General features: G+C 54.0%; 3 protein-coding genes and 1 long non-coding RNA gene across 6 annotated transcripts; 1 reads left to right on the top strand and 3 right to left on the bottom strand.

The window, feature by feature from the left end:
• Positions 1 to 29: 29 nt before the first annotated feature.
• On the bottom strand, positions 30 to 2,127 carry TREX1 (three prime repair exonuclease 1). Of its 2 annotated transcripts, XM_053669171.1 has the most exons (3): positions 2,101 to 2,127; positions 1,330 to 1,382; positions 30 to 1,034 (listed from the first exon to the last, which is right to left on the bottom strand). In XM_053669171.1, the coding sequence occupies exon 3, from the start codon at positions 1,015 to 1,017 to the stop codon at positions 73 to 75; it is 945 nt and encodes a 314-aa protein (XP_053525146.1). In that variant the 5' UTR covers positions 1,018 to 1,034; positions 1,330 to 1,382; positions 2,101 to 2,127; the 3' UTR covers positions 30 to 72. The 2 variants fall into 2 exon arrangements, with proteins under 2 accessions (XP_053525146.1, XP_036984293.2); XM_037128398.2 differs by lacking the exon at positions 2,101 to 2,127 and having other exon boundaries at positions 1,330 to 2,083.
• ATRIP (ATR interacting protein) lies at positions 998 to 14,755 on the bottom strand. Of its 2 annotated transcripts, XM_037128394.2 has the most exons (15): positions 14,421 to 14,755; positions 12,035 to 12,165; positions 11,208 to 11,378; positions 10,325 to 10,443; positions 8,442 to 8,599; positions 8,154 to 8,255; positions 7,668 to 7,797; positions 6,795 to 7,475; positions 3,746 to 3,882; positions 3,516 to 3,607; positions 3,019 to 3,099; positions 2,558 to 2,810; positions 2,101 to 2,169; positions 1,330 to 1,382; positions 998 to 1,034 (listed from the first exon to the last, which is right to left on the bottom strand). In XM_037128394.2, the coding sequence occupies exons 1-13, from the start codon at positions 14,665 to 14,667 to the stop codon at positions 2,102 to 2,104; spliced, it is 2,370 nt and encodes a 789-aa protein (XP_036984289.2). In that variant the 5' UTR covers positions 14,668 to 14,755; the 3' UTR covers positions 998 to 1,034; positions 1,330 to 1,382; position 2,101. The 2 variants fall into 2 exon arrangements, with proteins under 2 accessions (XP_036984289.2, XP_053525145.1); XM_053669170.1 differs by lacking the exons at positions 998 to 1,034; positions 1,330 to 1,382; positions 2,101 to 2,169 and adding an exon at positions 4,758 to 4,838 and having other exon boundaries at positions 2,219 to 2,810.
• A 4,271-nt stretch (positions 14,756 to 19,026) lies between these two features.
• LOC119036563 (uncharacterized) lies at positions 19,027 to 19,498 on the bottom strand. Its single transcript, XR_008392328.1, has 3 exons — positions 19,349 to 19,498; positions 19,196 to 19,251; positions 19,027 to 19,110 (listed from the first exon to the last, which is right to left on the bottom strand). It is a non-coding gene; the product is annotated as an uncharacterized LOC119036563 (long non-coding RNA).
• Positions 19,499 to 19,526: 28 nt separating this feature from the next.
• CCDC51 (coiled-coil domain containing 51) lies at positions 19,527 to 25,604 on the top strand. Its single transcript, XM_053669193.1, has 3 exons — positions 19,527 to 19,583; positions 23,936 to 24,100; positions 24,645 to 25,604. The coding sequence occupies exons 2-3, from the start codon at positions 23,951 to 23,953 to the stop codon at positions 25,371 to 25,373; spliced, it is 879 nt and encodes a 292-aa protein (XP_053525168.1). The 5' UTR covers positions 19,527 to 19,583; positions 23,936 to 23,950; the 3' UTR covers positions 25,374 to 25,604.
• The last annotated feature ends 497 nt before the right edge of the window (positions 25,605 to 26,101 follow it).

Genomic DNA, 26,101 nt, shown 5'->3' with positions numbered 1-26,101 from the left:
GGCTGCCAAGGAAGGTAGAGGCGAGAGTGCTCAGTGCTGTGGGTCTTTATTAGTCAGCCTCTCCTCCTCAGCCTACTGCCCAGGTGTGGCCGGAGACAGCCCATACAGTGTGGCCACCGCCACGGTCACCAAGGCAAGCAGGCCCAGTGGGGCCAGCAGTCCCTCCGTGCGTAAGGATTCTGGGTCCTTTATTGGAGAAAGGACCTTGGACCTCCTGCTCCTCCCAAGCTTGGGGCTGGTGTCTCTGGCTCTGGCCAGGCATGCAGTGGCTGTGGCAGCAGATGACCCTGAGCTGGTTCCAGTAGAGGCTGTGACCCCGTACATGGGCTTGACGGCGCTGAAAGGCCTGGCGTGGGCATCCACCCACTGCAGCAGGGCCCTCGGCCTCCACTGGCAGATGCTGAGCAGGGCTAGGACGTCCCCCTCGGCCGTGTGCGAGTCCGGCGGGGCTTGTCCGTACAGACGTGTGTAGATGCTGCCCAGGCTGTAGCTCTTCCATGGGCCTTGCTGGTGGGGGCTGCCGGCCTGCTCCAGGGCCTTCAGAGCAGCGATGCTATCCACACAGAAGGCACCATCCAGAGCCCTGGCCTCACCCAGCGCAGCCAGCTCTGCCTGGAGCAGGGGGAAGTCGTAGCGGTCGCCGTTGTGAGCCACCAGGCACCATGGCTGTGGCTGGCGCTGCAGGAAGGCCAGGAGCAGGTTGGCCAGGTCGGCGTCGAAACGGTGACGCCCGTGCGCCGCCAGCATGGCTGTGCTCAGGCCGGTGATCTCGCTGGCTGCAGGGCTACAGGGCTTCCCAGGAGCTACACACAGGGAGAGCTTGTCCACCACTCGGGGTGGTGGGGGCACCGTGGGAGGAGGCCCCCGAGGGGTGGGGGGGTTCTCCAGCGCACACCTGTGGATGGCCATCAGGCACAGCTCTGTGATCTTGGGCTGGGAGAAGGGCAGTCCGGTGGCCTCCAGGTCCAAGAAGATGAGGGTCTGCATGGGCCCTGGGGGCAGGGCCTGCGAGCACATGGTACCTGCCACTGAGCCTGGGGAGGAGCCCGCAGAGGGGAGTGGGTGAGTGCCCCATGATAAGGTCCACGGCAGGGGTGGGGAGGGTGGGCAGGAGCACACCTCTGGCCCTCTGGCACAGGCAGGCACAGTTGGTGATTTTTAGGACCCATTTTTAGGGCAGGAAGCCAGTGAGGGTGTGGCTTCCTTAGTGGTATCGGCACATTATGTAGGGGAAGTTTGGTTCTTCCCTTAGTGCCCACTTAGTTTGGGGGTGGTGGGCGGAACCCTTGGCCTCCCCACCCTGCCCAGCCCCTGGGGGTCCTCACTTACCAAGTAGCAGGCAGGCAGCAGGGACTTGGGCCGTGCACACCAGCTGGATCTTGCTGCTGGCCCCAGAGGTGGGAAGTGAAACTTAGCCTGAGCCCGCCTACCAGGCTGGTGAGAGCCAGGCCCGCCCTGCTAAGTCAGCCTGCCGGGTCCCTCTCTTGCCAACACCCATCCCTCCCCAAACACCCCCCCCTGCCGAGACTCCCCACAGGCCTCGGAGCAGTAGCTGTGGCCCGCTGGCTGGCACGGTGCAGCAGGGCCCTCACACCAGGGAGTGCTGGCAGGGAGGCCGGGGCAGGGGCAGCCAGGCTGCTGGGAAGGCTGGCTGCAGGGCTCGGGCCTGCCGGAGGGGCCCTGCCATGGCCTTCTCAGCAGAGGCCTCGTGGCTCTGCTTGCTCAGGGCTGGGCCTCGGGGCTGCTTCCTGCCCTGCTATACAATGGTTTCTTCCCATGGCCCCAGCCCAAAGCTATGACTCAGGACAATTCCGCAGGCAGGGAAGGGCTCCTTCCTCCAGGCAGATTCGTTACCATGGGGACTGGTCTCCGCCCCAGCCAGAAACGGGAAGAGAGGGATTGGGAAGAAGGATCGCGGCCTTCCCCGTACCACTCTCGGTTCCACCCCTCCCAGTCTACAGAGCAGACTCAGCACAGAGCAGACGCAGGCTACTGGACGAGGCTGGCAGGTTCTCAAACAGCCCGTCACTGCTTTTAATGGGCTCTGAGGGGAGGAAAGCAGAGGGGCTGGCGCCACCATGTGGCTCAGTGCTCACAGACCTCAGCCGCAGTCCATCTCGGGGTCATCCGTCTCGGTCTCCACTGCACACAGGTCATCCAGGGCCGCCTCTGAGCCAGGGCAGAAGAGGATTGGGCGGTGAAGGAAGTGCTGGGGACTGGGGGACGGCCTCCCTCCCCTCCCCCACACTCACGGTAACTAACCAGTCCCTTCCACGCCCAGGCCTTGCTCCCTCAGCTACTGCAAGCAAAGTGATACAAAGGCAATTCAGACAGGGATGTTTCTGGAAAAACCGTGGCTCTGCTGGGCCGACCCAACAGACAGGAGCAAAAGGCAACTGGACACGCTCAGAGAATGGGAGCAGGGAGATTAAAAACCCAGTGCTGGCCAAGGTTGTGGAGGATGGAGGACTGCACCAGCAAGTCTGCCTTGTCCTTGAACTTCAGGGAAAACACCACAGGTGGGCTGGGGTAGGGCAGGTGCCTCCTGCCAGCTCACCTTCACAGTCGGTCACGTCTGGAAGCGCTCGAATCAGCGTGCCGACCCCGGGCATCACCTGGTCGTACTGATGCAGCACCTCCACGCAGTGCACGGCGAAGAGCTTGTCCTTCTGGGACAGGCCGTGCAGCAGCAGCACCGCGTCCCTCAGACAGCGCACCGTCCGCTTCTGCTGCGCGGTCCAGGGGGCCCGGCCCGCCCTCCGCACTGTCAGCCACTGCCTGTGCAGCATCACAGTGAGCACTCTGACCACCTGGGGTGTGGGGGACAGTGGTCAGGCCCCACAGTTCCTGCACCCCAACAACGTGCCCGGCTGGGCAGCCCTGTCCTAGCCACCCCAAGCGAGGAGGGTTTTGAATGGTGGCACTAAGGTCAGAAGTAGCACTGGTCCTTGCACAGGGCCACCCGGACCACTGACAGGCCTGCCCTGCTGTGCCCCATGCCCGCCCCTGGGCACTCACCTCCACGTTGCACTGGCAGTTGGAGCCAGTAACCGGGGAGCAGGGGCTCTGCACACCAAGCTTAGCCAGGAGCCACACGGCCTACAACAGGAGCAGACTGTTCTAGGACAAGACCCTGATCACAGCAAGGCCCCTCTCCGGCTTCTACAAGAACTTCCAACTGCTTGTCTGCACTAGCGGGGTTCGAGAGGTGGGGGGCTTTGTAGACCACACTCAGGACCAACACCTGTGTCTCAACAACCCACATGTTCCTAGGCGCCACAGCCAAGGGGTTCAGTGGTCAGGCAACTCTGCCAAGTCCCAGACACCCTGGGGTCCACCTTATCTCATCTGTGTAGTGTGGAGCCGCCCAAATGAGTTTACCAGTTAATGGCCAGATAGATTCTTGCTATTAAAATTAACTGAAGCTCCCTCTGTCCTGGAGGAAGCAGGGAAAGAGCGCTCTGGGGGACAGGGGGAGTGCAGTGAAGAGTCCACTCGGGCTCGGGCCTTCTCACCTCCTGTTCCAGTTGCAGCCACTGTCTGTCCAAGGCTGCTTTGTCAGGCCTCGACGTGATGTACATATACAGCAGTAGGAGGAGGCACCCCTCTGCAAAGAACACCCGCCTCTCAGGGGGGGCCCAGTGCAAGCGGCAGAAGCCCTTGGGGGGCCCCTGGCCTGCCCCTGCTGCCTCCCTCCCCTCCACCCTCCTGGAGTAGTCCGACACCCACCGCTGCCTGGCTCTACCTGAGTGGGAGCAGAGCTGAGGCACGAGATCCCCGCGGTCCACCAGGAGGGACAGGAGCTCGACGGTGAGCAGCACACTGGGCAGAGGCGTCTCTGGGCCGAGGCACCGCGGCAGCATGGGGAACACGCTCTGGAACCTAAAACACAGGGGCCCGGGGGCGTGACCCTTCCAACCCAGCCCCGCAATCCACCCTCCTCTTCAGACAGGGAACAGGAAATTCAAGCAGGCCGGAGGGAGGGGGCATGGTGCAGGCAAAGCTGGGTTCAAATGCCAGCCATCGGCTACCCACTTTCACAGGAACGAGTGGGCACCGCCTTTGCCTGCTGTGGCTTAGAGATGACAGACCCTTACTTGGTACAGTGCCACGTAGTAAACGGCAGGTGCCTCTGAGGACCTGGGGTACCTGGCCTCCACACTGCTCCTGGGCTCTTTCCTGCCTCGGCTCCCAAATATGGAGGTAGGTTGGGGGAGAGAAGTGTCCTCTGTCTCACCGAAGGACTGGCTAGGCTCCGGGAGGGGCAGACGGGCTGGGCTATGGCTGCTTTTGCATGAGACCACTCACTAAGCAAGGAAGGCCGCTTTCTCCACCTGGCAGGACGCACCAGCTCCTCTTGTGGTATGGGGGAGAAGGGGCGCCCTTGGGGTGAGCACGGGTGAGGGGCTCTGGGCACACCCTCCCCCAGGTGTCAGGCTAAAGGGACCATTGTCACCAAGGAACCAAATGCTAAGACAATCACTGCTGTTTGCTTAACCTGCACAGCCTCATGGTGGGGAGGCCACGCCACATATGTGCCCCCCGCCCCCACCCGCAGGGACTTAGCACGCAGCACCCACCGTGAGTGAGGGACCCTCCTCAGGGAGCACAAGGAAGCAAGGTCTCACTATGTGGGGCAGACTCATTTGGGAGCCAGTTTTTAGTCGCCAGGGAGTGCGCCACTTGACGGGAAACTGGGGTTCACCCTGGTTGTTAGAAAGGGCCCCTAACTGGTCCACTTGAGCCCCCGAAACTACCTGCATGCAACATCCGTCTTTATATACCACAGTGGTTTCCGGTTTCTCTTTTTAATCCTCACCTGAGGACATGCTCGCTGCCTGTAGAGAGGGCGGAGGAAGGGAGAAACACCAGAGAGGCACAGGGACCTCCTGAGCAGGGACCGAACGTGCAGCCCAGGGATGCGCCTGACCAGGAGTCAAACCTGTGGCCTTTCGGTTCATGGGACAACCCTCCAACCAACAGAGCCACACAGGCCAGGGTTCCAAACTGTCTCCGACAACACTAGGGCTTTCTTTCTGTTTCTTTTAGCAGAGAACACACTGCTCTGGGTGGAGCTGGGAATGAGACCCTTCTGCTCAAAAGCCCCTGCCACCCTAGAACCTGGGGGAACGACCCTGGGCTTAGTGCTGCAACAGATGCAGTAGGAAGACAAAGACAAAGGTCTGGGCTGACTCGCCCTCGAGCCCAGGTGGGCAACGGAGCCCTTAATGAGGCCTGTCGGCATCGCACACGGCTTTAGAGCCTTGGTGGCACCCGTCTCTAGCTTTTATGCGAAGGTCAAGTGGCAGCTGTGCAGTGGAGTTCAGCTTGCCAGCCTGAAGGAATTCAGAGGAGAAACAGAGTGGGAGGTGGTGCCAGACAGCGATCAAGAGCAATGGGTCACCCTGGTTGGTGTGGCTCAGTGGACCGAGTGCCAGCCTGTGAACTAAAAGGTTGCTGGTTTGATTCCCATTTGGGGCATATGCCTGGGTTGTGGGCCAGGTCCCCAGTTGGGGGAATGCGAGAGGCAACCACACATTGATGTTTCTCTCCTTCTCTTTCTCTCTTCTCTCTAAAAATAAATAAATAAATAAATAAATAAATTTTTTTTAAAGCAATGGCTCAGGAGACTGCTCTGAGAGCCCCCAGCAAGCTCACGCCGGGATCTTGGACGCGCTCCCTGCGTCCAGCAGGGCAGGCTGTCACTCGGCAATGCCGAGGGTGCCGGGCTGCGTGAGGATGGCCGAGGGTCTCACACGAGCCGGCAAGCAGAAGTGTCTGTCTGGCCTGTGGTGAGAGCCCATGAAATGGCTTTTTGGTGTCCTATGGAAATGATGAGCAGGAATGGAACGATGGTGTATCCAAGAGAAATGGTGAAAATGTGGTTCCTGATATTCATTCACTCAACAAATATGGAACAAGCAGCCAGCCACGGAGCTGCGCCCTGTCCTGGCACCTGGGTGAAGGTCCTGCGCCTCCCAAGCAGCCCACACTAGGCTGCAGTACCGGCTTCAGCTCGGGGCACCGTCTTTAGGATGGACCGGACCTGCCAGAATGTATTCAGGTGGAAACCAGGGAGTGTTTTTAGAAACAGGTGTCTGAGTTGAGAGAGGAAAACATAAGTGCAGCCAGTAGTCATCCCAACATCGGACCTGGCCTTAGGGAAAGCAGAGGAGGTGGGGTCACTGGATGAGAGGACGGGCTGAACGCAGCTTTGGGACCCCAAGTTAGGAGCTGAGGACAACAGTGTTCCTGAGCTAGGTGAACTTCACCACCACTTCCAACGGACCATGAAAGCAACCAACCTGTGGCTCAGGCCAGCGACGGGCACCACAACGGGCAGATTCCCAGCAAGGCCAGCTTGCGGGCTGCAGACCCTCCCCACCCCCTCTGCTGCCTCAGGGAACCCCCCCAGACTGAAGTGAGGCTGTGACACGTGGTCTGCACCTGATCCATGTCCCAGGTTCAAAGGCCTCTCGGCTCAGCCTTGGCCCCGGGGGCAGGACGATCTCCTGCAGTGGCTAACGGCGTTCTTTTACCACACCTGTCTTGTGCTCCCCTGCTGTACAGAGGCAGAAGGAAGCCAAATAAAGCACTTCCTTCATTCTCCCAATACCTGCTCTCACTTCCCATCATTTCAGAGCTCCCCGAACAAAGCCTTCGAGCCTAAACCAAGGCTTAGAACTGAGCACTACAGATACGTCAGGACATGAGCAAAGTACAGGGCCATAAGATAAGCCTCAAGAGGTCAGGTAAGACCCACGAAGAATCGTGACTCCCTTGCTGCATTATACCTGGGCAAGAGGTCAAAGGGAGAGTTTTCAGCTGATTTCACCAACACCTGCAGGCACTGGCTGAGGACATTGGCTTGAAGGTGACCTGGTGCTGCAGAAGACAACGTCAACAGATGGAGAAGCATCTTCAGAAGCGGATGCTGGTCTTGGTGGTCGGCAAGCTCCCCAGGGGTTGATGTCCCAGCCCCAAGGGAAGCCAGGCTGGGGTTTCCCTCGCCAGCAGCAGAATCGGCCTCCACTCCTGACAGTAACAGGCTGACGACGGCTCCGCTGTGGCACACCAGGTGCTGGAGGACACTCAGTGAGGCCACACAGAGGTTCTCCAGGTGGCAGAGCGAATCCTCAGCACTGGCTTCTACCCTGGAGCTCACGCGGGAAGACTGCGCTGGTGAGTCCCCAGAGATCCCGCTCCTCTTGGCGACTGACGAATCCTGCAGGGCTTGGCAGTGTAGGCCGATGAAGAACTGCACCAGGGGCAGGAGATGCACAGCTCCAGGAAACTGGCAGAGTGGGAACGCCGTCCTGCCCCCCTCGGCTGGGTCCCCGTCACACGAGCCTTCATCCCTGGCGATCATATTCAGTCCAGTAAGTGCCAGGTTCTGGGCTTCTCTAAGGTCCGAGAGGGGAAATGACCCATCGCGAGAACCTGTGCTCCTGAGGCTTGAAATCCCAGTTAAGGTACTAGCAACAGACACAAAAGAAAATACACCAGCATGAGATGGAGATAAGGTGAAGGGCCCCAAACAACCTGCCTGCCAAACTCTCCAGTTACCTTGCCCAGCACACGGGGCTCCCAGGCTGGCCAAGTCCCAGAAAGAGACCTGCTTCCTGGAAACTTCTTTCTGAACAGGCTTTTGGGAGCCTCACGCTTACCTGCCAAACCCCAGTGGCTGAGCGAGGGCGCCGGTGGGAGCCTCGGAGCCACTGCTCAGGAGGTGACACAGCCCAACAGACGACCCTGGGACCAAAGGCTGCTTCAGAAGAAGGGCTATCAAGATGGAACCTGCAAAGAACAAGTGCCTCTAGAGGGCTCTGACACGGGAGGGCTTTCTGTGGCCTCAGAAGGAAAAAGTGGGCATTCCCTGGATGCCAACTGTCCTTTAAGCTGCCACCAAGCCCCACCGAGACACCCATGGGTGCAGAGGCTCTGGGACATACCTGCTCTCGGCCCCTTCCATTTTATAGCTTTCTGTTTGGGTCACAACTACGACTTCCCCAGATCCTCTAAAGTACTGCCTGGGGCACTGGTCCCCAGAGCTGTGGACAGTTCCACCGGCACTGGCCGAGCACATTGGCGGCAACACAAAGGACAGTCGGAGCTGTGCAGGCCTCCTGCAGAAGGAGCAGGGGTTCCGGTACCTCGAGTGTTTGATGTCTGCATCAGGCTGTCCACAAGACATTTTTCAGACTCTTCTTGCTTTATGGGGTCACCTCCCAGATTGTGGGTTTTATTTTCTGAAACTGGATAAAATGTGAATCAAAACTGTAGCACAAAAGCACAGACATATCGGAAACAAACCACTCCCGCTGTGCCCTGTCAGAATTGGTGGCCCACAGAAATGAGGAGAAAATAAATACTTGTTGTTTTAAGCCACAAGCGTGGGTGATCTGTCGCACAGCAAATAGATGATGGAGAGACTGACTTACCCTCTCTGCCCGCCAGCGCCTTGTATCCGGGCTCTGTCTGGCAGGGGAGGGGAAGGGACGTGTTAGCACTGAAAGACTCCTTTGTAGGGAAAGATGGCTTTCCAAATTGTGGAGAACATGCTTCTGGCTTTGGAACCACAGAAGGGCTTTTCCTAGGACTGGAAACAGTCAACCATGAAAGCAAAGTAAAGATTCTGCTAAAACCACTTAAAATACCTGGTTATAAAACTTCTGACAAGCCTTAAACTTTTCATACCTAGGCGATTTGACCAAAGATTTTACCTGCTATACAACTGTCACTCTTTGTCAGGACAGCAGTATAAAGGCATTTTCACAAAAAACGATGAAATGTTGCCATTTACGACAACATGGATGGATCTGGGGAAGTATGACGCTAAGTGAAACAAGTCAGACGAAAAAGGACAAAAGCCGTATGACTTCACTCATATGTGGGATATAAAACAAAAAAGAACAAATGAACAACCAACAACACACCCACAGATGGACAGCAGTATGGTGGTTACCAGAGAGGAAAGGGGGGGGGAGGCAGCGGGCACAGGGGTCAAATACACGGTGACAGAAGGAGACTTGACTTTGGGGGTGAGCACACCATGGAGTGCACAGATGTGGTATCTCAGTTGTACACCTAACACTTGTATAACATTAACCAGTGTTATTAAAAAAAAAGAAATGTAGTAAGACTTAGCAATGCAGTAATAAAAATGCAAAGCAGAAAAACAATTCAAGGCATCTTGGCCCAAAGTGTTGAAAAATCTTTCATTTATTTCCATATTTTTCTAATCACTCAAAAATACTGGCCATAATTCCATTACTGTTTCTAATTCCACCAAAACATGTTTTCAATGTGGAATGGCCTGTTTTTTAATGAAAAGATCTGCAGTAGAAAGAGGGCCAATTAAAAGGCGTGTTGTCCTGCGACGTGAACGTGAGCCGGTGCCTCAGCACCGAGGAATCTACGTTAGAGAGGCAGCCCGATCGCTCGGACCAGGCCAGGCCACGCCGAGGCCCTGCTGTGTGAAGGGTGAGGGCGGCCCCCTCCGCTCTCCCGTCTCACCTGGACTATACAAGGCAAGAGTTCAGTTTCACATGACTGCCCACTAGGAACAAAGGCAGCAGAATGCTCAATACTGGAAAAAGACGCCCGACCCACACTATTCAAATTTCAAAGCTGTCCCGACACCGTGCCAGACTTTTCTGTCAGGCAGGGAGCAGGATGAAGGTCCTGCATGAGATTATCATACCTGCAGCAAAAGCAGGGGCTGCTGGACAAAGATCCCAGGGCAGCAAATGAGAAAAAATATTCCAAGTAGTTGGGACTGAATTATACTTGTGCTTGGGGCCAAATCAGTTATTTAAAACAAATTACAGCCCTGGCTGGTGTGGCTCAGTGGATTGAATGCCAAAAGGTCATCAGTACAATTCCCGTTCAGGGTACATGCCTGGGTTGTGGGTCCCCGGTTAGGGCTGCAGAGGCAACTGATTGATGTTTCTCTCACAATGATGGTTCTCTCCTCTTTCTCCCTCCCTTCCCCTAGCTCTAAAAAGAATTAAAATCTTTAAATAAAACAAAATACATAAAAATGAAGACTGGCCTACCCCAAAAGTTTGGAGAGACCTTGCTAGCCTTTTCTAGCCCGAGCAGCTGTGCTGATACAGCCCTATGCAGAAGAAGCACATCTAGAGTGTGGGGCTTTCATGCTGTGATGCCCCAAACCATTCACGCTCCAACCAAGCTGGCTTTGAGGCCTTCAAAGAGTGGACCCAGGCCCACGGCAGAGTCTACATGGGCCTCCTTCAGGCCCAGCCTTTGTGTTCTTCAGACTTTTTACTGAACCGAATTCTCCCTCCAGCACCATCGTTACCTGCCATGGGAGATGGAGGGAACAGCTAGTTTATTTGCTCGTTCACTGCTTTGAAGCTTTGTCCTTAATTCATTCATCTCTGCATCTTTAAACTGGAGTTCGGACTGCAATGACTGGAGCTGGAAGGCAGAGAAACACAGTTCGTCATATATACGAAACTGCCTCTGGGCTCCAGAGTCTGCAGCTAATGAAAAACACACAGTGAGGAATGAGAAAGAACGTCTGCTGTAACACAGATGTCCCAAAGGGTCGAGCTTGAGCCTTCTTTCTGAAAGACAGTGTGTTGTCCTAGAAGGAGATTTTGACCTGAGCTACTGTGAGGTAGTCTGTGAGGGTTCAAACACCATTCACTCAGCCTCTCTGAACTTGAGCTTATCTGTGACAGAAATACCTATCTTCACGGTTGGGGGGGATTAAATGACCAATGTCAAGTGCGAGGCATGGAGCTGACCAGGTGCCGTATCTCGCAACAACAGGCCAACCTCTCAGTGAACGCAATGGTATACAATTCCAGATCTTCTGAAACTCAGGGCAGGAAGCCAATGCCTTTCCCTTTGGCGTACACTAGATCAGCTGAGTTTCTGATCTGCCAAAAGAGCCCTCATTTAAACCTGACCATTTTCTGAAAAGTCTAAGCTAGTGGTGTGTTCCTGCCAAGACCAACTACCGCAACAAAGCAGTTTCATCCAAGTCTTTTTCCAAACCACGTGCACAGCCTGAAGAAAAGGACATGCAGTCAGCTGGTAGCGGAAAGTACAGACTCAAAGAACTGCTGAGGTCTTCCTGGGAGATTTACAGGCAACTGTGGTCACTGTTTCCACAGGAATTCAGTGAGCAGGCGAAGCCGGTGTCCATACCGACCAAAACAAATGCTTTGGGTCACCTTTTTGGAGAATTCCTTTTCTTTGTCACTGAGAGCTTGAGCTTTCTCCTGTTCAAGAAAGTAATGTGATCTTCTCTGTTCCTCTAAAGTGGATTCTGTTTGGTGCAGCGAGTCCCGCAGAATTTTAATTTCTCCATTTTTAATGAGGACTTCTTCTTCCATTGCCTTCATCTGTAAATCCCAAATCAATTTTGTAAAAAGCTTGTCAGGGAAAATCATATACATACTTATTTCAACATGTAGCTGCGGAGATGGAAAAGGCCCAGGTATCATGTGTGCTGTAGACCAACGAGCGCTCAAAATACCTGCGGCAACCAGACATCACCACTCACATCCAGCAAGGCAGCACAAAGACACACCTGTCACGCATGCACATAGATTCTGGGGGCTCTGCTCTAGTAAGTCTTAAACAATCTGGGTCACACACTTCACAGAAGTGAAATTCCATGTTATATTCCTGGTTTTCCTAGGGACCCAGGTAGGTCATACAAAGGATGTCTGCTTTTTTGCGAAACTTCATGAAAACAGCATACATTATGGTGTTGCATTCCTGGCACGTGCTGTAAATTTACCCCTGTGCTAAAACAAGAAGTTTGTAGATTCTTTTTGGATCTACAAGCGTACAGGGCTTCCTTTCTTTCCTGGTCTGTTAGGAATCTTAGGATTCAGTTTCTTTCAGATTTAATTTTCTGGCTTTCAATTCCCAGCCTTCCCCCATTTTGGGGGTGACTTCTGGGGTCTTTTATTAAAACTTTTACACATTTTATTGCACAACACATACAAAAGTGAGTGAATTAGCTGTAAAAACCACAAGTGAAGTCACTTACCTTTTCTTTAAGTTCTTTATACTGGGCCTGAAGTAACTCTAATTCAAAGTTATCTTTAACTGGAACACTCTCTCTGTTTTTGCCTGCAGAATTTTTGGGCATTCCATCTAATCTGGGCACATTATGAGCACCTGTAAAAAACAGTTCCCACATACTTTTCAGGATCCAACATTTTCTCACTTTTGCCGGACAATGCTGAAAAGAATCACTCTTGAAAGCAATTTAGAGAAAGATCTAGTAAGCAATATAGGTATTTCCCAATCTAGGAATGATCCAAACTCATAAATGATCCTTACAAAATAACAGGTCCTGCCACTTTTTCCCCATTATCCACCCAATTTTAAGTCTCACCTAAAGGCTGAAAGGCACTGTGAAGCTACTGCTGGTCAGAATTCAGTGATCTATTACTCAACAGTATTTACCAAGCACCTACAATTTGCCAGGCATGATTTAGTCTCCAAAGGTACAAGAGTGAGCAAAATGAATTGTCTTTACCCTCATGGAGCTTACAGGACATTAAAAAGGTAACCACATGTATGCCCTGGCTGGTGTGGCTCAGTGGATTGAGCACTGGCCTGGAAATTGAAAGGTCACTGGTTTGACTCCCAGTCAGGGCACATGCCTACAACCCAGGCATGTGCTGGGTTGTAGGCCAGGTCCCCAGTTGGGGGCATGTGAAAAGCAACCAATCAATGTATCTCTCACATGTTTCTCTCCCTTTCTCCCTCCCTTCCCTGCTAATAGTAAATTAATAAAATGTTTTTTTTAAATCACATGTATAAATGTAGAATGACAACTGTGAGAAGAGCTGCAGAGAACATAGGAAAGCCTGTAATAAGGGGACTTGATCCAACTGAATGACTGGAAGGAAGTGATGACTGAGCTGAGACGAAGAACAGGCAGGAATTAACCAGATGGGTTGGGATGGGGAATGGAAGGAAAGAACATCCAATGTACAAGAAATAGCAATGTGTGAAGTTTCTGAATTGTAAAGAAGCAGGGAGGATTCAAGGACTAAAGCAGTCGGTGTGGCTAACATCCGGAGAGGAAGAGCGAATGAGGCAGACCATGCCGCATTAAGGATTCTGACCAGGGGGAAGTCATCAAAGGGCTTTGCATAAGGGTGTTCGCCTGTATCAGAGCGAGACAGAGATCTGAGCTCTGAAAAGATCACTCTGGCTGTGGTGTGAAGTCTGACTTGTAGGGAGTCAAGACTAGAATCAGGAAGACAATTTAGCAGATTATCGTGCAGGAGACAGTGATGATGGTAACTTAGATCAGGGAGATGATAGAGATGATGCAAAGAGGATGGATTCCAGAGACAGATTAAGGTAGAATTATAGCCCTGGCTGGTGTGGCTCAGTGGATTGAGTACAAGTCTGCCGACCAAGGGGCTGTTGGTTCGATTCCCAGTCCAGGCACATGTCAGAGTTGCAGGCTGAGTGGGGGGGGGGGGGATGTTTTTCTCCCTCTTTCTTCTTCCCTTCCCCTCTCTCTAAAAATAAATAAATAAGATCTTTAAAAAAGAAGGTAGAAGATAAATTTATGGGATTTGGAAAGGAATTAGATGTATGGTCAAGGAAAGGGAACTGTTGCCTTGTGCCACCTGAAGGACAGTGGTGCTGGTCACTGTCCTGTAGAGCACTTCGTCACCAACCAGTGTTTCTGAATGTCTGCTTTTCCAGGCACCATGCTGGACATGCTGGAGGACGACTGGGTTTCCAGGAAATGACTGTGGAAGTTAAGACACCTGTGACCCATCCAAGTAGAGTTGCAGGGTGCCCTCAAAACCTTTCTTTCTGGGAGCCCCCCCCACCCCCGAGGCTTCACTCATTTCCCAACTGGAACGTAAGTGCCATGAAGGAAAGGAAGGGGTGTGTGACTTCTGCTCATTGCTAAGTGTGCTGCAGTTCCTAAGGTTTGGGCACCTAGTACAATTTATTGGTTGTAAAAAAAGAATAAGCCTCTTGTATCTCTTGCCTCTGCCTGACCCCTGTTATGCTCAAGGGGCAGTGGTCTTCATCAGATCTAAAGCTTCCCAAACCTGATACAAGAACGGGTCTCCATGTGTAGGTAGAGATGGTTCTGATGGTGGTGGGAGGTGTTCTAAGGAGCTCTGTTAGAACTAAGAACCTAGTGGCCCTAAGTTGAGAAACTAAAGTAAAATGTTTGACATTCCTGGTCCACTTTCCCCAATATCAAAGGCCCTTTTTGGACACAACCGCTACTTAAATCAAGCTGTTCCTATATTTTAAAAAAGTGAAGGCGCAGTGTGGGTGCAAGACACCGAGAGCCGCGGTCGTCACGGGTTTCGAAGCCACAGCCACCATGGATGTCTGGCGAGGTCTGGATCACCCTCGGGGAAAAGACCCCTAGGAGCACTCACTGGACACATCCCGGGCCGCGAACGGGCAATGGCTCAGGGCCTGTGACGCCAGGATGTCGAGCTCCTCCAGGTCGTCCGCGGTGAAATCCTCGTGAGGGCCAAACGGGTCCTCGGGGTCCAGAGCTGCGGCCGCGGGGACGCCCCGGGCCCGCTTGCTCGGAGGCTGCCGGGCGCCGGGCGGCGGGCCAGGAGTAGGGGCCTGGGGCCCGCTCCGCCTTCTGCTGCCTGGCGCGGGGGCTCCGGCCATGCCTGGCGCCCGCGAGTCCCCGAAAGCACGGAACCGGATCTCGTAGCCAAGAAGACCGAACGCAGGACCAACCGCCCGCGCGCCGCCGACCGCCTCAGCCGCCGGGGCCACGCCCCCGAGCCTCCGGGCCAATCAGCTGGCAGCCTGCAGGCGCGGAGAATTGACACACTTCTGAGCGCGCCGCAAGCCTCTGCTGAGTGCCTACCCTTCTTGGTCGCGCTCTGCCCCCGGGTACTCCGGCTTGGGTTCAGTGGGTCTGTGGCCGGGACTCTGCCGTGCAATCTGAGTGACTAGGAGTGTGGGTGCTGGGCTCACCAGCCCCACCGCGCGGGTGGCTGCGCGTGGAGTACAGAGTCGCGCTCTGTACATTCACTCGAGCGAATGTGAATCGAGGCAGCTAGCATTCAGGGGTGTGGTCTCTGCCACCTTGCTGTCCTCCCGCCGGTCCCACCTGGATCCTCCTCTCACGTACCCTGAGATTCTCTTGGGGAGGAGTCCGGGAGAGTGGGGTTGGACGGGGAGTATTAATAGAACTGTTGTGAGCAAACATGTTTGAGAACAGTAAGTGGTTTGAGTGTGTACATTTGAGGTAGGTCTGGGGAAGAAAGTCTAAGAGGTGATCCTGAAAACGTTGTGCCTGTGTTGGGGGGGGGGGAGATAATTGCTCAGGCAGTTAACATCATTCATTCATTTCTCTGGGAGTGCTTGAGTGGTTTTGTCCCAAATGCTAGTCATACAGAAATGAATGAAGCTCAGGTCAAGGAAGGCCCTTTGGAAGTGGCACCAGGACTGTCCTACAGGTTGAGTGGGCGAGGAGACTGGCACACAAGACTACTCAGACAAGAATACAGCACCAAAAGGGAGGCCACATGAGTTCCAGGTAGGAGCTATCTATGACAGAAGGTAAGGTTTCAAAGAGCAGAGTCAAGCTGGACTTGACCGGATTTTATTCAGCAGCAACCTCGTGCAGGACAGTTAGTCAGGACCGGGTGTTGGAGAGTAACTTTCATCCTTGCGTGCTTAGTGCCAGACTTAGCCCGTGACTGTCCTATGAATGTCTGTGAAAGCAGTAAATGAAAGGGAGGTGGTGGTTGGGGCCTAGAGGGTCTTGAATGCCTGAGTTTGCTTCTTTGAGGTACTTAGTAGCTTCCCTCAGACAGCAGCCCCTGTGTGCAATGTGAACTAGAAATTGATGCAGGTCTCTGGTCCTGTAAAGACAGGACTGTACTTCATTTGTCAGGAGGGATGAGGTCCCCTCTCAGGGGCAGTGTGCTGGCCCTGGCTCTCAGAACTGTTCTCAGCGGCACAGGGCCAGGTGCCAGCTAGCAAGGCCCACAGGGGATGCTCAAGTCCATAGAAGGTGCCGCTGGCTGTGCAACTTAACAGGAGATGACCAGAGCTGGCTATTTTTTTGTTAATATCAAACACATTAGTCATAAAACAGGCTTCAATCAAAACATTTTCCAGTTTTAACTTAGCAAAACCTGACCATCTAGAAACCCTTTTGAGAACACATTCTCTGAGTTTAGCATTATTCTCAGTTGTATCAAGGGTTCTGGCAGGGGGAATCCAGACTTGTGCCTCTGACTTGTTTCATTACACACGCACTTAGGGTACCTTACTGATGGCCTCTGTCCTCCCGGAATTTGAGTCAAGGGTGATGTCAGGAGAGAAAAATGACACAGGTTAAGACAGTGGGACTGTCACTTTGTAGGATGTTCAGGGAAGAGTTCACTACTGTTGACGAGTTCTCCAAAGGGAGTCTCCAGTGTCCAGAAGAATGACAGGCAGAGAGAAGAGTTGGTGACAACAGTGAGGCAAGAGTTTGCTTGGAATATAGGCCATTGAGGCTTGAAATGGATTAGGGGGGAGAGTAGCTCTCAGAGGGCAGGGAGCGGTGTCTGGATCCTGTAGGGCCTCACTGGCCATTGTAGGGACTTTAGCTTTCGTTCTAAGCTCTGAAGAATTCTGAGCCAAGGAGGGACAAAGCATAACTTTACAGTTTAGCAAGACCACTCCGGGTCTCGAGTTAAGATTAGACTGTAGGGAAACAAGGGTAGAGACAGGAAGACAAACTTGGATGTGACTGCAATTCAGGTGAGGAACTTTAGGGGCGCCGGGAGTTGTTGGAAGTGTGAAGGGGCCAGATAAAATTTTCCTGATGGGTTGGATGTGGGTGTAAGACACAAAAACCTCGGAAGGATCTTTCTGAAGCTCTCGTGGAAACGCAGACACAGGGGACATGGGAGTAGGCTTGGTTCTTAGGCTTCCAGGAATCTTCCTCCGCAGTTTACTGCCCTTCATACTGTATATCATGTGTACTCGTCCTGCTCCCCTCTATGGAGAAGTTTCCTGACAACACGAACTATTCACCTGTTTGTACATACAAGCCTGGTCTGCACATGGCAGAGCCCTTACACGACCAGATGAACCACCCCATTAAAACAAATGGCAATGTGGATGTCATAACAGAAAAAAATGGCTGTTCTTTCCGAAGTACCAATTCTTCCACTGACCTCATGTAATGTATTCCATCAGACACAACCACACAAATATGACAGCCATTTCCAATGAGCTGGTTTAATTCCAGGTGGTACAGAATTCTGGATGGAACGGAGACTTAAGGACACACTTTGACAGGACTCTGGGCTGGGTCCACTCTGACTTCACAGCCAAGGTTGAAATGGCAGAGAAGAGCTGAGATGAGCCACTGCATGACTACCGTTATGGTTTTTTGTGTTTTTTTTTACAAAAGTTTATTCTTAAATGTACAACGGGCTCCCAGACAACACTTCATTCTAGCTATAGGTGGCAAGAATGTTATGACAGGGAATCCAGATGTTAATACAGGAGTGGAATGAAGGATCACCAGTGTCCCAGTTACGAGAACAGCTTACTTTTTGCCAGATTTCTTAATTCCACCTGTGGCTGCAAAAGAAAAAAAAAGCCTCAGGGAAAAATATATTTCTTATAGTAGAAGCCCCAGGGGCCTTACATGGATCCTAGTAAGGGTCAGCTCTCACACCGGGCATCCTTGCTGACAAGCACATACAGGGCTCTACCAATGTTATCTATTCTGAGTGACAGGAGAATGAGGGCCACAAGCCACCGCTATGCCCTCAAGCCTGGAGCTGCACTGTTGGGTACTTCACAGATTGGCTTGTTTAATCCTCATCCCCTACCAACCCATTTTACAGAGCAAAGTCTTTGTGTAAGGAATTGTTCAAAGTTATAAACTGGTGTGTAATGATGCCAGGATTCCAACCCAGGTTTTGTGACCTCCCAGTCCCTATTAACTGACACATCACACCACACTACCTTCCAGTGGATGTTCCTGGCTGGGGTCTGGTTTACTTAATACCTTTACCCAATTTAAAAGTAACTATATATCTGGCACACAGTAAATAACTTAAGACACACTTGTAGAATTAAGTATGCCTAATATAGGAATGAAAACCCTGGGGGGGAAACCCTTAAAAACCCAGATGACATTCAACTGAAACTAGGCTTTCACTAAAGACTGACCTTTACAATCACAGATTAAGGGAAGGTTCAAGACCCTTCATTACATCTCATTAAAAAAGGAATCGCAATAGCTAGTATCTCAGTGCTGTGTGGGCAAACAATAATGAATGGGGACCCGGGAGCGAGGTCTTGGAAAGCCCTAGACGACACTCCCAGCATCCCAGTCTCTACTGTCCCCAGTGTGGCTCACAGTGATCCAATCAGACACAGACCACTGTAGAAGAAATAATCACTACTTTGACTAATGTAAACAGCATTTAAGAAGCACGGAAAATATTGGGGCTGCTGGGCTTGAAAAATCTTGATATGAATACCTCTTACATAAAGGAAGAGATAGAATGATAGATTAGGTCTAAAAAAAGTTTTGGAGTAATAATACACCAAGGAGCCTGTTATATTTTAGTACGAGCACATCCAAAAATAAAAAGACAGGATGCAAAAGTACTTACTAGCATTAACAATACGAATAGTACACTAAGGGACGATGAAGTGAAATACGACCCCGGGACAAGAAATTGTGCAGGATATCTGGAAATCCAGCCGTCTGAATGGCGTCTAAGATATAAGAATCTGTGTTTCCATCCCTGCCGCTTCCCTGAGGAAGGGAAGCTCGGACTGCCCGGGAAGCAGGAGGTTCGTTTCTAGACCCAGCCTGGCCCCCACCCCTTGGCGCTGCGGCGAAAGCAACCCCGGCTAGGGCCATCCGCCTTAGCGCACAAAAGAACCGATGCCTAGCCACTCACCAACCAGGGAGGAAACGGACCAGCTTGGCCCGCGTCCAGACTGATTCTCAGAATATTTGTTCGGCTTGGGATCTATCTGGCCCTCACTTACCCAAGGGGCCCTTCCCCGCGGCCTTCGCTTTTAGCTCCTCAAGTTTCTTCTGCTCCTCTTTTTGCTTCTGCTTGAATGCCTTATCTTCCTAGGGAGAAGTACAACGGGGTCACTGCAGGCGGCCCTCCCCGCCCCTCCGTGCCCGCCCACGCCTCCGCGCAGCCCTCACCTCGTCCATCTCCTTGGCCTGTTTCTTGGGCTGTTTCAGGGGCTTCTTCTTGCCACCTACGGGCAACACGACCACGCTCATCCCTGCCCTCGCCAGGTCCCCTCCCACTCCACCCCGCTACCTCCGCCACCCTCGCTATCCCCGGACACTCACCTTCCCGGCCGGACATGGCGCCTACCGCCCCTTCCCCAGACCCTGCCACCGGAAGCTAAGTTCCTTGTACACTCCTGCGCCTTCACTCCCTTGAGGGCCCGTCGATTGGCTCCTAGTCAGGAAGTTGCTCTTCCGCAGCCGGAAGCGGCCTTCTGGAGGCGGGCACTAAAGGCTCAGAGATCTACTGAGTGGCGAGTGCCCCATTGGTTTTGCAGCTCGGCCCCTCGGCGGGCAGGTACGCGGAAAGGGGGTTGGGTGAGGTGGTCACCCTGCCAGGGGAGGTCCAGAAGCTGGGAGGGGTGTTAACCGGAAGGCTCCGGGTTGGACCGTGTGTTCGCTGGGGGAAAGCACTGCAGGCGGAGGGAAGGGCAAGTGCAAAGGCCTTGAAGGTTGCCGCATTCCTGGGACTTAGTTTGGCTGGGGGGAGATGCATGGGAGGTGGCAGAAGTGGCGGTTAGATCACCTTGTCCTAGAGCTTTGGAGGCCACCCAGAGGATATTGGGTTTTATAATGTAGTACAGGTTGCGACTTTTTGCAAATTCCTTTTATTCATCCAATACATTTTTTGTTGAGTATGTACTATATGCAGACAGGATTCTAGGCACTGAGGCTGCAGCAGCAAACAAAACAGCCCCTACCCTGGCAGAGTTAACATCCTGGTAGGTGACACAGACTATAAGACAAGTAAATAACTGGAATACATACCGTAGGTCCTGTGATATGTGCATGGAGAAAAATAAAGCGGAGAAAGTGGGTAAGGAATGCTGGGGTGGCATGGGTGGCAATGACATTGGAGCAGGACCTGAAAAGGAGGCAGGAGCAAGCCGTACAGACAATGAAAGCTGGTGTGAAGGCTCTGTGGTGGAGATTGCCTAATGTGTTGCAGCCTTATCAAGAACTCCATGCAGGGGCCTGGCTGGTGTGGCTTAGTGGATTGAGCACCAGCCTGTGAACCAAGGGGTCTGGCATTGGATTCCTAGGCCGGGCGCATGCCTGGATTGTGGGCCGGGTCCCCAGTGGGGGGCGAGCAAGAGGCAACCACACATTGATCTTTCTCCCTCTCATTCTCCCTCCTTTCCCCTCTCTCTAAAAATTAAATCTTAAAAAAAAAAAGGAGGCAATATGTATGTGAGGATGAAAATAAAGCAGGAAAGGTGGCCAAGAAGGGAGTGGCTGAGGAAGGCCTTGCGAAGAATTGATATTTGAGCCAAGACAGCAGGCAGGGTGGGCCAGCTGGACTTGGGGAGGGAGAGTGGCCCAGGTGGAGGAAGTGGCGGGGCACAGGCAGGATCGCCCTTAGTGTGGGAGGGTGGCTGGAAGGGAGTGCAGGAATGGAGAGGACAGGACGACTGGTGTTACTGCCAGGTGAGGTGGGAACTGACGATGTGATCTGACTTAGGACCTCTGGTGGCCATATGAAGAACAGCTGTGGGGGCAGGGAAGGAAGCCAGGACCTTGAAGGGGGCTGTAGCTGCCCTCTCTGCCAGCGCTGGGTGTCCTTCCTGGGGTCCAAGACTGGGCGGCTGGTAGAGGAAGAACCAGGAAAGGAAGCTAAGGTCAGAGGAAGCCAAGAGGGCAGGGAGGGGTTCAAAAACAGGCTGAGAGCTGCAGAGATATTAGAGAAGGGATCTGAGTGGCCCCTTCTGGCTCTTGCCAGGCGGGCATGGCAGGGCCTGCAGGAGAACACCTTGGTGGGTTGGGGTGAAGAGAGAAGGGGGCCCTGACCAGGCAGCTCCATCAGTGAGAGGGTTGTGTTGATGTGCTGAGCTTGTGGGTTTGATCCCTGGTCAGAGCATACGCAACTATAACCAGTGAATGTGTAAATAATGGGAACAACAAATTGATGTTTTTGTTTCTCTTGAAAAAATATCGATAAATTTTTTTAAAGGTGGGGGCTGAGGAAGTAGTGACAGCCAAGGTGGACACCTTCTGCTGAGTGTTGCAGAGAAGGAGGAGAGAGGGTGCTGTGGTTGGCAGGGCCACGACGCTGTGTGCTTGGGCTGCACGTGCAGGATGGTCGTGGGGTCACAGCCTGTGTGCAGTGGGCACTGGCACTGAGGTGGCCTGCCTGACCACTCGGGCGTGGGTGACGTGTGCTCCCTTGGGCCTTGTGACTGGGACTTGGGTTCAGATGCAGCAGCAGCTTAGAACCACTGTTACAGGGATGCCCCTTCTACGGTTCTCGGCTCCGGCCCACTTTGTCCAGGAGGTGTGTCCCTAATCAATTTCCTGGTCACGAGAGTCAGAGCTTCTCCAATCTTGGCATGGGGAGGAGGCCGGGGTGCTCTGACCCATCTCTATTCCATGTCACCTCCAATTTGTCTTCCTGTCTCCAGCTCCCTCTGCTTTTTTGTCCTCTCTGGCCTGGTATTTTGGCCACCAGGTATCACTGTGACAGCCAGGGGACTTGTGGAGTAGAGGGGTGGTTTGGCCAGAGGAGGGTGCTGCTGGCCCAGGTTTGCGCAGGCCAGTGGCCCCCCCTGCCCTGGGGCTGGCAGGGCCTCGCTGGGACTCCCTGAGCTGTTCACGAAGGTGGAGAGGCCGCAGGTGGAGAGGCTGGTGTGTAGTGTCGGGCCCCACACATCACAGGGAGATTGAAGAGGGAGAGGTTAAAGAAACCGAGCCTGCTCTGCAGCGACTGAGGTAGAAGAGGGAGAGAGCTTATGGAGAGTGAGACGAGAGCTGGGGCTTCGCAGCCTGAGTGGTGTGGGCCTTCGGGCCGGGAGGAGGAGGGCTGGCGTGAACGGGGGAGAGTCGTGCAGCCCAGGCCCTGGCCAGCCCAGGGAGAAGAGACCAGAGGAGGTGGCCCTTCTCTGGGAAGAAATCCCCGTTTCTCTCCTCTGGAATCGTCTGCTCAGAGGAGAGCTGAGGAGGTGCTTTTCTACTTGGGACACAGATGGCCTGTGTCCCCAGACATAAACTGCACTCTGCTTCCCCGGCACTGAGGCACTTCCGGGGCGTCTGGAAGTTGGTTTTGATGTCTCTGACAGACAGTCAGTCCCCGAAGTCCCCTCAGTTCCGTGGTTTCCTAGGGAGTTTGTGGGGCTTTGTGGACACAACGCAGCTTTGAGAATTTTCTTTGATGACATCAAAACACCCTGGGCACCAAAATTCTTACCCAAGTCATCACAGTGACCTGGGGATGCAGGTACAATGGGTGGAGCTGGTGTGCGTGGCATTGTGGGGGGAGGTGGGAGGCTTGATTTCCTGAAGGCGTATGTTCTTCCCCACGTCTCCTGTTTTCTGAGCTTACCGCGGGGAAGGGAGCCTGGCCAAGTGGCTATGGTCTCAGGCCCAGCAGGGCAGCACCGAGTATGGACCTTTCGCAGGAAGTTAGTTGGTCCAGAGCTATCGCTGGGCCTTGGAACCTGACCTGACTTGTGCCCAGCCTTTCTTAAGCTGTGAGCTCATCTGTCTGATGTCCCCTGCAGATCGCTCGATGACAGTGTGCAGCCCTGTGTCTGCCATGCACCACGTTGTGGGCGTGCCCCCCATACTGGTGCGGAGAGGCCTCCTTGGAAGGCACCGGATGACCAGGGCCCTGTGCAGCCCAGGCCCTGGCCAGCGCAGGGAGAAGAGACCAGAGGAGGTGGCCCTTGGGCTGTTCCAGCGCCTGTCAGCCCTGGGAAGGGCCCTGGGGCACGGCCTTCAACAGCGAGCATCCTCCACCTTCAAGACGTGGTGGGACAGATACGAAGAGTTTGTTGGGCTCAGCGAGGTTCGGGAGGCCCAGGGAAACGTGACCGAGGTGAGCCGGGCAGCCCGGGGGCTGCTGCCAAACAAGTCACCGGCACATCCAAACTGGCCTTTTCCCAAACAAGCACCACTAGTAGAGGGATTTGACTGTTTCTCGGCCGGTTGGTGGGATTGCAGCCCCCCCCCCCCCTGAACACAGGCTGCCATGCACCGGGGTGCCCCTGGCCAGTAGCATCCATTCTGTCAGGCTGGCACGTGCTTCCTGCATTGGCCATTTGGGGGTTGGTGGGGAGAGTGGCCGGCAGGGTTCCTGGGCCCCCAAGTGGGATTAAAACATCCCTTGTGGAGGTGGGGGCCCTGGGAAACATCCTCTGTGGCCTTGGAATCTCCCTTCCCGCTCCTGCCTCCGTGCCGACCAGCGCAGTGACGGGAAGGTGGGGGGAGCTGGGCGTCAGCGGGAGGTTTCGAAGTCATGACCTTGGCTGAGCTTGGGTTTCTGGGTGGGTCAAATGGGGGCCGTGACAATGGCGCTGTTGTAAGATGTAAATAAGGTGACACACAGAACATCTCGAGAATATAGGTTTTCTTTCTGTGGTTGGCGTCAGACCAGAGCTGGCTGGGTTGGTGCATTCTTAGCTGTTTTCAAGTTTCTCAGGGGCATGTTATTTCCACTTGACTGGACAAATCCGGTGACGCAGACGGCGATTCAGCCCAGAGCTGCACTTGGAGGAGGATGGCTGGGTGACCCAGGACCAAGCTTCTGGGGAACGGTCTTGCCACCTTCTGCCCTGACACCCCACTTACCTTTCTCAGCCAGTCTTGCTGAGAACAGAGCTGAGCCTGTGGGGATGTGGAGAGAAGGGACCAAGACTTGCGCTGTTCTCTCTGCAGGCAGAGAAAGCGTTCATGGTGGCGCGGGGGCTTGTCCGCGAGGCCCGGGAGGACTTGGAGGTGCAGCAGGCCAAGCTGAAGGAGGTGAGAGACCGCCTGGACCGCACCTCCAGGGAGGATAACCAGTACCTGGAGCTGGCAACTCTGGAGCACCGCATGCTGCAGGTAGGCTTTTCGGGAGGCAGCGCTTCCTCACCTGGGCAGGACCCCTAGCCAGGCAGGTGAAGGAGGGGCAAGGTCTGGAGGTCAGAGACCTGGTAAGGAGGTCAACCAGAAGCTCTTCTGGGGGGTCTGGGCCCCAGGTTTCCTGAGCCCATCCTCCCACTTCCTCCTGGAGTGTGAGGGTCCCAGAGCAGGGCAGCATGATGTGGCCCCAGATTGCTAAGGAGGGAGCACTGGGGAGAGGTTGCTGGCCAGAGAGCACCAGACACTTGCCTTCCAATAGACACGTTCTGTAGACATCAGTACAAGTCTGGTGAGAGCCAAGACTGCCTGGGTAGGATAGTGCAGCCACTTCACACCCCCCGCCCCCTCCCTGTTCCTTTGCTCCCCACCCCCACACAACCAGGCTTAGGCTGCCTTCATTCATTGACATTTCATCGGCACCAGGCCTGAGGCTCAGCCTCAGGGGCATGGAAGTGGGACATCTGCCGGCAGCTATAGCTGCAGGGCCACATGGCCACTGGATGACAGGGCTGTGCTTCTGCAGGAGGAGAAGAGGATTCGCGCCGCCTATCTGCGTGCTGAAGACGCCGAGCGCGAACAGTTCTCCCTCTTCTCTGCGGCTGTGCGGGAAAGTCACGAGAAGGAGCGTGCTCGGGCCGAGAGGACCAAAAACTGGTCCCTCATCGGCTCAGTCCTGGGGGCCCTGATCGGCGTGGCTGGCTCCACCTATGTGAACCGTGTGCGGCTGCAGGAGCTAAAGGTCTTACTTCTGGAGGCGCAGAAGGGGCCCATGAGCCTCCAGGAGGCCATTCGAGAACAGGCGTCCAGCTACTCCCTCCAGCAGAGGGACCTTCATGACCTCATGGTAGACCTAAGGGGCCTGGTACAAGCTGGGCCAGGGCAGAGCTCTGGGTCCCAGGCAGGTGCTTCCCCTGCCCGAGACAGGGGCCCAGATGCTCTTTCATCCGCCCTGAAGGAGCAGCTCAGCCATTCCAGGCAGGTCCATGCCTGTCTAGAGGATTTACGAGAACAGCTTCATGGTCTGGAAAAGACTTTCAGCCAAACGGCTGGGGCGCTTCAGCTCGCAAAGGCTGCAGACAGGGCTCTGCCCGGCTCCACGCTGGAGCAGGGGAGCATGCTCGTGGCGCTGGAGGACGTGGAGCAGAGGCTGGAAGCCCAGGTCAACCGGAACACCATCTACAGCACGCTGGTGACCTGTGTGACGATTGTGGCCACGATGCCTATGCTCTACATGCTGTTCAGGGCCAGCTAGCCCCTGGACCCCGGTCCAGAGGGTTGGGGGTGTGGGTGTGGGCGTAGCGGAGGGTCTCAGCAGGCAGCGAGCCTCCTTTGGGGACACAGCCTCAGCTGGAGTCTGAGTGCGGTCTGCGCGGCCCACCAGCAGACACACTGGCCTTTTAGGCAGTGCTCATTTATACTAATCGTGGAAACTTTGTGCTCATGTCCAATTAAAATGTCTTTGAGTTTGTGTTATTTAAAGTAATGTATGCCAGACTCAGTTTTGTCTGTTGAAAATTGAGACTCAAGACTCGAGGGTTTGGTCTGGAACTATGGTAACTTCCCCCTTTTGTACCTGTCTTACCTCTCTTGGTTTTGTCCTTGGTTCAGGACTGTTTTGGATACATTTGCCCTTGGATTTTCTTTCTTTAAATTTCACTTGTTTCTTTTTAGAGAGGAGAAAGAGAGAGAGAGAAACATCAGTGTGTGGTTGCCTTTTGTGCGCCCCCAACTGGGGACCTGGCCCACAACCCAGGCGTGTGCCCTGACTGGGAATCAAACCAGCAACCCTTTGGTTCGCAGGCTGGCATTCAATCCACTGAGCCACACCAACCAGGGTGAAGTCCGGATTTTCATTTTGGATTACCTGGCCTGCCTTCCGGTGCCCCGACCGTCCTGTGTCAGGCAGCCTGGGCATTCCAGTGAGTGGAACCTGGCCTGCTGCCACCCATTGACCACTCATTGATGACCATGGATCCCTTC

Source organism: Artibeus jamaicensis, unplaced genomic scaffold, assembly GCF_021234435.1.
Source record: "Artibeus jamaicensis isolate MK-2021 breed Jamaican fruit bat unplaced genomic scaffold, CSHL_Jam_final contig_519, whole genome shotgun sequence".
Taxonomy (NCBI): Eukaryota; Metazoa; Chordata; class Mammalia; order Chiroptera; family Phyllostomidae; genus Artibeus; species Artibeus jamaicensis.
The sequence above is the reverse complement of the archived record's forward strand: the minus strand, read 5'-3'. Positions and strand labels throughout refer to the sequence as shown.

Coding starts and splice junctions, on each gene's coding strand:
- ATRIP (XM_053669170.1), bottom strand. CDS start 14,667: ATGGCCGGAGCCCCCGCGCCAGGCAGCAGAAGGCGGAGCGGGCCCCAG. Junction 10,444..11,207: donor AAAAGGAATTCTCCAAAAAG/GTGACCCAAAGC, acceptor TCTGCCTTCCAG/CTCCAGTCATTGCAGTCCGA. Junction 8,256..8,441: donor GGCGCTGGCGGGCAGAGAGG/GTAAGTCAGTCT, acceptor CATTTTATCCAG/TTTCAGAAAATAAAACCCAC.
- CCDC51 (XM_053669193.1), top strand. CDS start 23,951: ATGGTGGCGCGGGGGCTTGTCCGCGAGGCCCGGGAGGACTTGGAGGTG. Junction 24,101..24,644: donor TGGAGCACCGCATGCTGCAG/GTAGGCTTTTCG, acceptor GTGCTTCTGCAG/GAGGAGAAGAGGATTCGCGC.
- TREX1 (XM_053669171.1), bottom strand. CDS start 1,017: ATGTGCTCGCAGGCCCTGCCCCCAGGGCCCATGCAGACCCTCATCTTC.